General features: G+C 38.7%; 1 protein-coding gene across 5 annotated transcripts in view; it reads left to right on the top strand.

Annotated features, from left to right (window-relative positions):
* The window catches only part of HPS5 (HPS5 biogenesis of lysosomal organelles complex 2 subunit 2), a 39,725-nt gene that overhangs the window by 11,746 nt on the left and 14,508 nt on the right, over positions 1-13,471 (top strand). For all 5 annotated transcript variants that reach the window (XM_047070330.1, XM_047070333.1, XM_047070331.1 and 2 more), the window contains exons 5-11: positions 268-460; positions 1,815-1,948; positions 5,884-6,096; positions 6,384-6,455; positions 10,152-10,240; positions 12,434-12,612; positions 13,049-13,207. In XM_047070330.1, the coding sequence (XP_046926286.1) occupies positions 268-460; positions 1,815-1,948; positions 5,884-6,096; positions 6,384-6,455; positions 10,152-10,240; positions 12,434-12,612; positions 13,049-13,207 (1,039 nt within the window). The remainder of the gene's footprint in view (positions 1-267; positions 461-1,814; positions 1,949-5,883; positions 6,097-6,383; positions 6,456-10,151; positions 10,241-12,433; positions 12,613-13,048; positions 13,208-13,471) is intronic.

Raw genomic sequence — 13,471 nt, 5'->3', positions numbered from 1 at the left:
ATGGTTTATGGAAAATGTCAGTATGACACAACAACATTTCAGTGGCCTTAAAAGCGAAAGGTAACAGAGATAATTTAGAACATCTTAAGTTCTCTTGTACTGGATTTGTGGACTAAAGAAAGGAAATTAGTACCTTGACTTCCTACTTCCTTTTTTTGACAAACAGGAGTTTGCATATATATTTAATATAACTGATACTGTGATACAAATATATTGTACCTTTTTGACCCTTGCCAAAAATTTGCTTCTGTGATTCAATTCTTACAGTCAAGGTCTCGTAGTTATTTGGGAATTAAATCAGGAGCGTCGTGGGAAACCAGAACGAATTTATGTGTCTTCAGAACACAAAGGCCGAAAAGTTACAGCTCTCTGTTGGGATACAGCTATTCTTAGAGTTTTTGTAGGTGATCATTTGGGGAAAGTTTCTGCCATCAAACTCAACACTTCTAAACAAGTAAAGGTGAGAGCCAGTCCAATTCTTTGTGTATGTGGTGAGATAGAAGATATTGTCTTAACAGAATTTCAGTTGAGGGACACAATTTTATCTACTCTTTCTTGGGGGACTGATCTAGAGCCCACACTATTAATTTTGTGGAGAACAGTTTATGTGTAGCCTGGTTTAGCTTAATACTGTTGCAGGATGGCTTCTGTGAGCTAACTTCAATAATTTGCACATTGTCTATTACAGTACTCTGTAATTTACCTATATGGCTCACTTAAATAAAGCATTACTGCTAAACTGTTAATAAAGATAAGATGCCGCTTTATTAGTTGTGTGAATAAAATGACAAACATAGAAATGGTACTACTTGCCCAGGCTCCTATTCTCTTGGTCCCTGATTAAAAGAAACTCATGAGTCTAGGTATATTTTTTTTGACAATGGATGTAACTTACTGTGAACTGAATCTTAAAGGCACCTCCTGGATTGTGCTCAGCTGCACGGGTCCCAGGCTTCCTGCCAAAGTTGTTGCAGTAGAAGGGTTGAGTATCAGGTTACCCTGACAGAATGCTCCAGTCTCTCATTAAGGCAGAGCAGACCAGGGGTGCCTAGGTGGCTCAGTCGGTTAAGTGTCCGACTTAATTTCAGCTCAGGTCTTGATCTCATGGTTCATAAGAGCTCCGCATCAGGCCTTGTGCTGATAACACAGAGCCTGGTTGGATTTCTCTTTCTCCCTCTCTCTCTCTGCCCGTTCCTTGCTTGTGTTCTCTCTCTCTTTCTAACTTAAAAAAAAAAAAGGCAGAGCAGACCAACTTCTTACAGTCCCTCTCCTCCAGGACTGTTAAAGTGGGGAACTTGGCTTATTTCCATGTAGGATCTTTGGCAAAAAAGAAGAAATCTAACTACCATTGGCTAAATTATTTTATTTTAATTAACGTATCAGAATATTCTTCTGGTTTGGTCATGGTGACCCTTCAAAGTTGCCACTTGATTCCTAACATATTTTTGATCCCAAATATAGTTGGAACGTTATAGGTAGTATAGTCCTAATTTGTCTTTTTTCCGAAGGAAGAAGTACTGTCTTCTGTGTGACAAAATTCTCTCACATGTTCCAAAACTTGTTTCACCTTGTTATTCCAATTTCTAAGATTAGATAACCAGAAACAGTCTTAAGAGTTGTCTTCTACAGTTACGTAACAAATTATTTCACAGAACCTTTAAATGAGTGAAGCTTTGATATCCTAACAGGCAAATTAAATTTTGACCCATTAAAAATTTTTCTTTTGCTGTCCAAAGTTATTTTCACTTAAAAGGTAAAGGAGATCACATGTATATGTAAAGATAAATCTTCTTTCCTTATCATGTCTTTTTTAGGCAGCTGCTGCTTTTGTGATGTTTCCTGTTCAGACAATAACAACAGTTGACTCCTGTGTTGTCCAGTTAGATTATTTGGATGGAAGACTACTTATATCCTCACTTACTCGATCCTTCTTGTGTGACACTGAGAGGTATATTGACCAACTGTGGGTCATAGGTTATGCAGAATTCTAGAACTTTCGGAGACTTAGAAGTCATTTAGTCCAAACCCCTCAGTTCAGTAATACAGATGTTAATGAGGAACAAGCTGTGTGCAAGCTGATGTTAGGGAGTAGGAAAGACATAGAGGAGACTGAGCCAGTGGGTGACGAAGACAGATGTTCACTTAACTCTCCATGAAGTGTGGTCAAAGAGTCATGAGGGAAGGCCAAACAAAGGCCTGTTTTGATATGGGGAATCAGGAAGTCTTCCTTGATTAAATTTGTTGTTGTTTAGATTTGTTGTGTGTTTAGTAGAATGTTACTAATGGGTAAAACTGGGTGAAGAATAAGAACTTTGTGAATATCTGTTTTATTGAAATCTCAAGGGTGGAGTTAAGGTTCAGTGAGTGGCAAAGACGTGTATTGGAGGTAGCTGTGAAACACCAGAACAGAAACATCTTGAAATCAATATTATGTGTGACTGTGCTGAAGTTCCTCAGCCATTCTCACTGCAGGGAAATTTTCACTGGTGGTTCTTTTTTCCCCACTACCATATTCTTTAGGACCAGCCACTCTTTAAACTATTTATTAAGGAGAATTTTGAGCATACATAAAAGAATTGTATATTGAACCCCCATGAACCCACCAGCCAGCTTCAATAATTTTGATGATGATTTTGGTAGGCTAAATTTGGAGTAAAACAGGAAGGAAGGGACATTTTAGCAGGAAGGAACAGTCTCTTGTGGAAAAGTGAGAAAGAATTGGGCATATTTTAAAACCTTCCAGTCTGGCGTAAGTAGGGGAGTTGTGGAAGATCGAGTTGGTAAATTGGTTCCACAGTGAGAGTGACAGCCTTAAATGTCACATTAATTAGGTGGGGTTTTAGATCATTTTAAGAAGTGTGCTTAAAGAATATCAGGGTTTGAGGGGCGCCTGGGTGGCTCAGTCGGTTGAGCGTCCGACTTCGGCTCAGGTCACGATCTCGCGGTCCGTGAGTTTGAGCCCCGCGTCGGGCTCTGGGCTGATGGCTCGGAGCCTGGAGCCTGCTTCTGATTCTGTGTCTCCCTCTCTCTCTGCCCCTCCCCCATTCATGCTCTGTCTCTCTCTGTCTCAAAAATAAATGAACGTAAAAAAAAAAAAATATCAGGGTTTGAAAATTGATTTCATTAGAACTATCCAGGCTTGGAAAGTCTTTATGTATTTCCAGGACTTCATGTATCTGTTAGAAGGCTGCTATTTTAGAAAGCAGGAGTTGTTTATTACAAAAGGTTTGAAGGAGTGTTTGCTGACTGTCAGGGATGGTAGAGGGAAGGTTGGGAAGAAGGTGTACTTTGTATTTTTTTGGATGGGGAAAGGCAAGTGGGAAGGAGGCCAGTTATAGCAGGTGGTAGGTGTGTGATATCAGAGAACCTAGCTGGATAGCAGAGAGGCAATGGTCAGTTTACATGAAATTCATGAGAAGGAGGATGTATCTGGTTCTGACTTGTTTCAGACTATATACATCAGTGATGAAGTTAGATGTGGAGAACTGGAGATCACCTAGTGCCACCCTTTCATTCTTGGAGCTTGTTTGATATCACACAGCTGAGAAGAGACAGGCGAGACTACAACGTTTCTGTCTTGATTCAGTGCCCTTGCTCTTAACCTCACAGTTACCTCATACATCCTTTGAACATTGGACCTTTGGTCATTAACTCCACGCTTGAGATTTTGGGGAAGTATTTGTTAGTTTCACCAAATTGGTAACTATTCTTCATCTGTAGGTTTCCAAGTTTACAAAGTGGCCCTGTGTAGAAAGCTATATGATAGACTTTATAAAAAAAGACCTAAGTAAGTAGAGGTTTATTTTTCCTTCTGTGCAGTGGAATTGCTGATCTTCATTTTCCCATTTCACAGGGATGTAGCTAGAGTTGGTTATGAGAATAACATAGATTCTGCTGCTAAAATAACACATTCTAGAAATGCCCACTTCCTGTTAGCTAGAATTCAGTTTGGGGGGACATGAATAGTACAATAATTTTAAAAATTCATTTATGTTTAATTTTTTTTTGTTTGTTTCAACTTATATTCCCTCCCAACAAATAGCATTAAAAAAAACAACAAAAACCAATGGGGGCTCCTAGTAACTAACGGAAGTGATAGATAAGAATTTGCTTCTCTCATGGGGCGCCTGGGTGGCGCAGTCGGTTAAGCGTCCGACTTCAGCCAGGTCACGATCTCGCGGTCCGGGAGTTCGAGCCCCGCGTCGGGCTCTGGGCTGATGGCTCAGAGCCTGGAGCCTGTTTCCGATTCTGTGTCTCCCTCTCTCTCTGCCCCTCCCCCGTTCATGCTCTGTCTCTCTCTGTCCCAAAAATAAATAAACGTTGAAAAAAAAAAATTAAAAAAAAAAAAAAAAAAGAATTTGCTTCTCTTGCCAGCCACTGGCTACTTTGTCAATATCATTGATGAGCAAGGTGGATCCTGGGAAGAAATAGAAGAAATAGAAACAAAGAACTATGGTATAGTGGAGAGAACACCGACTAATGGAAACTGGCAATATGGTTTCAAATTCTGGTTCTGCCACTTTTTAAACCTTGCTAAATGTTGGTTTCCCCATCCAGAATAGTAGAAGTAGTATTAACTAAGATAACATATATGACATACTTCATCTTGTGCCTGTTACATATTGTTTGAAAATGTAGAAAGCAAGGTTAATGAGTATACAAATAAGAACGAATTGCCTGTATTTGTTCACTCAACAAACATTTACTGCACTCTTCTGGATCCTTACTATTGTATTAAGCACCATAGAAGATATAAAGTAAGCAAGAAATATATTTTATTTCCCAAATAAGGAATATAAGTAATAAATCCATAACTTCTTAGATTGCTCTGTATACATTTCAAAGCACTTTCATATCCATGTTCTCGTGGTACACATAGTTCTCACAGTTTTTCATAGTACTAAAGCTGTGTTACTTTTTACCCATGAAAACAGATAAGTACAAGGATATTGAATTATCTAAGGTCACCTAGTAAATTCACACTAGAGGGCATATTAGGTCATTCTCTAATAGAAGAGTTTGAGTGCATGGAGCACTATAATGTAGTTAATGCTCTCTGTGGGTCAGACACTGCTATATATTGGGAATTTAAAGAAGAGAAGCAAATGGCCTTTGTCTTAAGGAAAGTCATAATCTATTGTTCAAAGAGACACAGTTGCCATATATAAGGTAGTAAGTGCCATGGGAAGCGTGTAATTCAGCTTACGGGCATCAAGGAAGTGTCTTGTGGAAGAATGGTGAAGTCATGAAGAATACTTAAGTAAAGCAGGTTTTAGGAAGAGATTATCACCTTCCATTGTTCCCAGGCAGTGTACTAAGCACTTTTGTGTATTTAGTTCATGTAATCATAAGGAAACAGAATGTTCAAAGTTAGAGTTTCAGAAGGACTTGGCATTTTGAGGAAAGAGCAAAGAGTTTACTGGGTGTTTGTGGCAGGAGAATGGCTGGAAGACAGGGTTGGAGAGGTAGCTTAGTAACTTCCACAGAGTGTCCAAAGAACCTTTGCAAGGTGATTTGGGATAGATTTTAAACCACTTCATAATAGGATTTAAGGATGTATGAAATGGTTTGCTAACACTCATTTTGTAGATTTGAAAGGGGCCTTCACATGAATTCTGAGCCCCTCATTCTGTGGATAATACACTGAGCACTAACGTGAAGTGGTTTGCTTCCTGTTACAGAAATCGTTAATGGCAAATCAGAACCGAAACCCTATTTTGACCTTTCCATGCTGCTGTTCTTTCCAATATATTGCTGATATGAATACAGAGAGGATATTGTGGGTGTGGTTATTATGGCCATAGGGTTATTATGTCCATTAGTAGTGCCATTTGTTTTTGACTTTTTTATAAGTAAACGTGCTTTTTCTTTTGGGGGGACTAGAGAAAAATTTTGGAAAATCGGAAGCAAGGAAAGAGATGGAGAATATGGAGCTTGTTTCTTCCCTGGAAGATGTTCTGCAGGCCAGCAACCTCTAATATATTGTGCTCGCCCTGGCTCTAGGATGTGGGAAGTGAACTTTGATGGGGAAGTTATAAGCACACATCAGTTTAAGAAACTCCTCTCGTCACCACCTCTCCCTGTGATTACTCTAAGGTAATGATTTGTATTGCTGATAGGGACTATCTGAGGAATTTACATGCAGGAGTTCGGTTGAAATCTCTGATATTCTAGACGCATTAAAGATTATGCTTTCTAATAGTGAAGTCGAATTTTTACTCAAGATTTAGAGAAACCAAAAAGCCTTTAACCAGCTATCTTTGATACGATTAAAGTAGATTGAATAAAGGCAGATGAGTTAGATGTTGCAAAACTTTTCCTACGTAGGGAACAGCATACTTTTTTGTTGTGGTTAATTCATTAACAGACTGTTTACTTCCTAGATCTGAGCCTCAGTATGATCATACAGTTGGATCTTCCCAGTCTTTGTCTTTCCCCAAACTCTTGCACCTTAGGTAAGTTCTCCTTTTGATCGTTCAAAAAAAAACACGAGCACTTAACTTTGTCTCTTTGTTTCTTGTTCACGGGTGGGTTTTTAAACGTTGTTTTTGTACTAAGATATTTTTGGAAAATCAGGAAATGACTATGTTACATGACGTGTTCTAAGAGGAATAAAAAGATCATAGAAGTATGCTTCTTTTTTTGTTGTTTCAAATTGACCTAAACCAATTGGACAGTCTATAATTGTCAGGGAACTTCTGACAATTAGAGCTAAGAACTGTCAGTACTCTTTTCTTTTCATAACCTCCCCTGCCTGGTGGGAGGTTAAAATGAAAGCAAGTCTCAGACTGAAGTCAGCCACACAGATGTATGCTTCTAGCAAGTAGGCACAAAAATAATTGTAGAACTTGTTCTTGTAAGCTTGGTGAACTTTCAGCTTCTGTCCTTTAGGTGCTCCGACAAGTACCTTGCATGAAAGATTTGCACATTCAGCTCTATTCTAACATCAGGGTTTAGCTAGCCTTCCAGTTGGATTAGGTGCTAAAGTCCTCTATTAAGGGGCAGCACACAGTGTCACTAAAGGCTGGGTTTGCCAATTCTTACACCTTGTTCTTCAAGCATGGGGGTGCCAGTGTATGATTTCTAGCCAGTCTGTATATCTTGAGCTCATTTCATCAATGGATATTATTTCCAGTATCCCTTAAGCTAACATGTTAAGATCTCTAATGCAGATTCAGAGAATGTTATTTAGAGATTGTTTTACGGTGGTCTGTTATAGGGACTGCTGATTGGGTTCTTTCAAAGGCTAACTAACCGCTCTTAGAATGTGATTTTTTTTAAAAAAACTTTTGAAACGCGAACTAATTGCCCTTAACTAACGTAGGTATATGTCACACTGCCTACACTGACGTATTTCACATTAAATTATAAATTCATAAATCACGTTAGTAAATTCATGATTCTGCCTGAAAATTAGGTAAAGCATATTAAAAACTCTTCCTTGGGGTGCCTGGGTGGCACAGTCGGTTAAGCGTCCAACTTCAGCCAGGTCACCATCTCACGGTCCGGGAGTTCGAGCCCCGCGTCAGGCTCTGGGCTGATGGCTCAGAGCCTGGAGCCTGTTTCCGATTCTGTGTCTCCCTCTCTCTCTGCCCCTCCCCCGTTCATGCTCTGTCTCTCTCTGTCTCCAAAAAAATAAATAAACGTTGAAAAAAAAAATTAAAAAAAAAATAAATAAAATAAAAACTCTTCCTTTATGGTACTTTTTACGATTTCTAATTACATATTCATACAGCATTTACGTTTGTCTTACTCTTAGAGGGTAAGTTCTATAAGGGCTTTGTTTCTGTTTGGTTCATTATATTATTCTTAGTGCTTGGCATAGCATCTGGCACATAGACACTTCTGACTGTGATGTGATATGTGAGGAAGTCCTTTACTCAAGGGTGTGTTTTCTAATGGCAAGACCATGGTCTGCTTGGCTCTTCTGGTAGAGTTACTCTTTTGAGTTAAGCTATTTAAAGCTCCTGTTACAGTTTCTGCCATAGCAAACAAAGCCCTTGATGATCTGGCTGTGCCTACTCTTCAGCTTAAGCAATAATTAATGCCAGTTTGAAGCCTTTGCAGACTCTTCCAGCAGGCTTAGATTAGACACTTACTCCTGGGCACTATTGTCACCCTTTTTCATTCCTCTGTCACCACCCCTATTTCACTGTACTTTGAATATCCATCCCAGCACCAGATTGTCAACTCCTTTGCTGTGGGCACAGTGTTAGTCACATAGTAAGCTCTCAAGTAATAGCTCAGTTAAAGAATTCAATGAAGATTTTTTTTTTTTTAAATCAGGAGTAGGAGGGCTTTTTGTTCCTGTTTGTTTCCTTTTCCCCCCTCACCTATACACTTGTGTCCTATGGTAACCTTTACTGTTAACACCCACAAATCCCACAGGGAGGCAAATTTATATGCTTAGTTTTCTTTTGGGTAAATAGTATCCCTTTTCCCTCCTTGAGTTTTTAACCAATGCTCTTAGGCTACCTTCTAGTCCCTTTATTATCAAAGAAAGGACAAGGGGATGAGGGATGTGTAAATTGCAAAGTATCAGCTTTTACCTGAACCTCTCTCCTAAGATTTCCTAAGGAATCTTTTCGAGCTGAGTATCACTTTCAGTGTCAAAATCATGATCTTATAACTCTACTCAGGGGTCCTCTGGCCTCTTGCTTTTTTCTCCTCTGGCTCCTGAAGGTAGCCTTCCAATTTTTCTTCCTTTGGATTAGCATTCTGACCATTTCTTCCATCTTTGTGTCAAAGATTATTTTCCCATAGGGACAGTGATCTGGTCTTATATTGGCAAGATGTTTAATATTTGTGTGAGGATCCAGTTCCTGTTAAATACCACTCCTAGTTTCATAGCCACATAGTACCATGTTTAGTACTCTTGGGGGTATAAAGAAAAAAAAGGTTCCTGTTTTTAAGATTATAATTTGTTGGAGAGATGTGGTATTTCTACAAAAATCTGAACAATAATAAAGAAAAAGGGTTCCAACAGTGCAGTACATGACTAAGTGCCATATGAACAGGGTTGACAAGAAGTAGGATGAGTGCAGGAGGAAGAGTAGTTGCCCTCGGCTCTCGGAGGATTCCAGAGGGGCGTGGTGCTTCTGTGATCCTTGGGAAATGGCTAGAGTGAGAGTATTACGAGCTCGGCTGCCCTGACCAAGGGGAAGAAACAGAGTTTACCAGTGGTATATGAGAAATAGTAGCAGCCTTGAGAGGGTAAATGAGATATATAAGCAAAGGAGTATGAAAGAAATGAGAGACGTGGAGAGTAGCAGAGGACTGGGGAAGGAGGTGGACCAACAAAGTGCAGTGTCCCGGAGTCCAGGGAGGTGAGATTCAGGAAGGAACAGTCCGTGGGGTTTGGCCCCTGCATGAGGATCAAGAAGAAAGGATAAGGAAGAGTTATTTCATTTGGCATTTGGGAAATCTATGACTTTTTGAAAATGCAGTTTCGTGGAATAATCAGGATTCTAGATAGTAATAGTTGGTAGATGGGTCAGTGAGGATAAATGAGAGAAAAAGTACATTCTGTGAGGTAGAGAGAGAAAAGTCCAGGTTTTGGAGACAGACTGTCCTTGGGCATATTATTTAAGTTTTAAGTGTTTATTTTTAAGAAAAAAGGAAAAAACACTTCTATCTTGATGGGCTGCCACAAGGTTAGATAATAGGTAGGGCCTTTGATAAAGCTCCTGGCAGATAGTGGACCAGGAGTTTTCAACCTTTTATTGCCTGCTCACAACTACGGACACCAAAATATTACCATCCCTAAAAGTGTTTCACTAGAGCAGTGATTTGTGGTGAGGTATGTCATCTGTTTTAAATGTGCCCATTTTATACTAGTTATGGGGAATTTGGTTGCTTTAACAAACATTAGGTAAGATACCAGCCTTTTCTTTTTCTAGAAGATTTTTAGTGTATGTATCTAAATTTTTCCCAGTTTGGCATCATATTTTTTAGGGGGCTTTTGCTACAGACATAAAAGGGGTGTCAGGACTTGATTAACTGGATCACTGTTGTGATTTTTTTTTCTATTTTTTTGTACAGCCTCAATTTACTTTTATAGCTGATGTGAGGGTCTGAGTTCAGGGAATTGTATCACAAACTTCTGTATCCAAGCAAACTAGAATTCTCTTAACTTCTCTTTTCTTTTGCAGTGAGCACTGTGTGCTGACGTGGACAGAAAGAGGAATTTATATTTTCATTCCTCAGAATGTTCAAGTTCTTCTTTGGAGTGAAATCAAAGGTAATTGTATTTTTCTTCCTTGTGTGATTTTTAATCTCATGCTTGTGAGGGATTTAGTTATTGTAGGAGAATTCATTTGCAGTGTGAAAAGTAGAGAAATAGAATGAGGTGACATTTCTTATAAAGGTTAACATCATAGACGTTTCCCACCATAAGGTATAATCCAAGCATCCACTTGTGAATTTGTGGTCAGTTATTTAGTTTTTCATGGGTAGTTTTAAATACAGTTTCCATTTATTCTTTAATCTTAGTAACCGCTGCTAAGGATTGAATGAGTTAATCTTTTCCTTCTGTTTACCCTGAATTTTGATGCCTGTTGGAAGTCTTGCTTGAACTTCCATTTTGTGTCTTAATAGTTTGAGGTTCAAGAAGTCCTTGTGAGAGCAACAGCATTTTAGGTGGCTGAGGCAGAGAAAGTCAATCTCTATATTTTTTTAGTTTAAACCAGAAATAGAAGACATCTAGCCGTGTTAGCATTGCTACTCAGAGAGTGTATCTTATCTTTTTGGGTCATTTTCTACCTTGTAGAAATATAAAAAAGAGGAACCATTATTTACCAATCTGATCAATATTGATTTCTTGTGGATTAAGTTCACTAAGCTTGTCCCTTTAAAACGAGTTTGTTTTTTTAAAAGTTGACATATACACTGTATAAGTTTAAGGCATACAAAGTATTGATTTGATACAGTTACACAGTTAACCCCTGAACAACGTGGGAGTGAGGGGCACAGACAAGTCGAAAATCTGCATGTAGCTTTTGACTCCCCACAAACTTAACTACTAATAGCCTCCTGTTCATCTGAAGCCTTACTGATAACATAGTTTACATACTTTGTATGTTACATGTATTATTTGCTGTATTCTTACAATAAAGCTAGAGAAGAAAAAATGTTAAGAAAATCATAAGAAAGAAAACAGATTTACCATAGTATATTTATTGAAAAAAATTCACATATCATTGGACCTGTGCAGTTCAAACTCATGTTGTTAAAGGGTCAACTATATATTGTGATGATTACTATCTTTTATGATGAGAACATTTAATATCTAGTCTCTTAGCAGCTTTGCAGTATATGATACATTATTGTTAACTGTAATCACAATGCTGTGTGTGCGTTAGATCTCTAGAACTTATTTGTCTTCTAACTTTGTACCCCTTGACCAACATCCACTACCCCTCCAGCCCCTGGTTACCACCATTCTACTCTGCTTCTACTTGTTTGGCTTTTTTTAGATTCTACCTATAAGTGATATCAAAAACTAGTTTTTTAAGTCCTTTCGTGATGTTCTGCCAAGACAGGTATTTTTCTCATGAATTGTTTGTCAATCTACATGCTGTGTTAAAAATCCATTCATTGACACTAGATTGTAACTCTCAGAACTGTTGTAGTCTGGCCTCTAATGTAGAGTGCTCTTTTAAAGTCCCAATTCCTTTTCATAGAAAGTAGCATTTTATTTTTTTATTTATTATATTATTACTTTCCAAAATTCCAGTGTAGTTAACATACAGTTTAATATTAGTTTCAGGTGTACAGTATAGTGATTCAGTAATTCCATACATCACCCCAGTGCTCATCAGGACAAGTACCCTCTTTAATCCCCATCACCTATTTCACCCATCCCCCACCCACTTCCCCTCTGGTACCCATCAGTGTGTTCTCTATAGTTGAGAGTCTGTTTCTTTGTCTTTCTCTCTTTCCTTTGCTCATTTGTTTTGTTTAGAACAGATTTTAAACATAGAATTTTTTTTTTTAATTTTTTTTTCAACGTTTTTTATTTATTTTTGGGACAGAGAGAGACAGAGCATGAACGGGGGAGGGGCAGAGAGAGAGGGAGACACAGCATCGGAAACAGGCTCCAGGCTCTGAGCCATCAGCCCAGAGCCTGACGCGGGGCTCGAACTCCTGGACCTCGAGATGGTGACCTGGCTGAAGTCGGACGCTTAACCGACTGCGCCACCCAGGCGCCCCTAAACATAGAATTTTAGATTAAACAGATGCGTTTGTCTCTTATTTTTTTAGAAGTGTCTAAAATATGATTTCTTCATTGAAATGCAAGTATAAGTGAGTTGAAATTCAGTCGAGTCAAACTCATTGTAAAAAATGAATTTCTTAGAATAATTGCAGCCCTTGCCAAAATGGAAAAGGAATATTTGCTTAAACTTCTGTGTGTTCACCCCTGTGGATTTTGTAGATATTCAGGATGTGGCCGTCTACAAGAATGAGCTGTTCTGTTTGCACCTGAATGGGAAAGTCTCACATCTTTCTCTGTTATCTGTGGAACGCTGTGTGGAGCGCCTGCTGAGGAGAGGCCTGTGGAACCTGGCGGCTTGCACCTGCTGTCTTTTCCAAAACTCTATCATTGCCAGCAGAGTGAGTCAGAGAGCTTACATACTCATCTCGGTTGTTAAAACCACCCTAGCCTGCAGGATTGTGTTACAAAGTTGCTTGTCTTTATTAGCAAATGAAGCCCCATAAATCCCTACAGGAGGCATGGCATATAAATCTAGGGGTGGGTGGAGGGTAAGAAAAAGGGAATACGTCCCACTTAAAAGAAAATTAAATTTTCTCATAAACTTACTTGAATTTCAGACCTTGTTTTAAGGGGGAATGATTGTGTGTACAATAGCATTTAATTCTTAATTTCTAAGTTAATTCTCATTAACTCTTTTACTACCTTGTTAAACCTTTTTAAAGCAACTTTGAGGTTTTTCTCTGTTAGATCTCTTTCAGTATATTGGCCACTGAATTTAGATTTCATTATAAATAGTAAGCTATTCTACTTGGTTTCTACTTACCCTTTCATTAGGGAAGAAAATCTTTGACTGTGGATAAGTTGGAGCATTTGAAATCTCAGCTGGACCTCACAACCTATAGTGATCTGATTTCTCAACTGGAAGAATTGATCTTAAAATTCGAACCTTTGGATTCAGCTTGCAGCAGTAGAAGAAGTTCCATTTCATCACATGTAGGTATTTTTACTTTTCAAAGGGTTTATCTGTACAGTAAGGCTTTTCTTCCTCAGGTTGTACTCCTATATCTCTTGAGATCCCAAAGCTTATCTTCTTTCCATGTGATAGATTTAGAGAGAGGGGAGAGTTGTCAAGAGGGGGCTTTCTTTCAGCCGTTGGGCAGCCCTATGAAGCCTCCACTTAGGTATGTCTTGGAGCCATATTTTGTTTCGTCATTGTTTATTATGTGTTAGTACCTCATATAGCTTCCAGCACAAGTT

The sequence above is a fragment of the Lynx rufus genome, unplaced genomic scaffold (assembly GCF_022079265.1).
Source record: "Lynx rufus isolate CCGP_SWC_20201006 ecotype Redwood Valley unplaced genomic scaffold, mLynRuf1.p SCAF_9, whole genome shotgun sequence".
Classification (NCBI taxonomy): Eukaryota; Metazoa; Chordata; class Mammalia; order Carnivora; family Felidae; genus Lynx; species Lynx rufus.
Note: the sequence above shows the minus strand (reverse complement) of the source record. Positions and strands in the feature narration are given on the sequence as shown.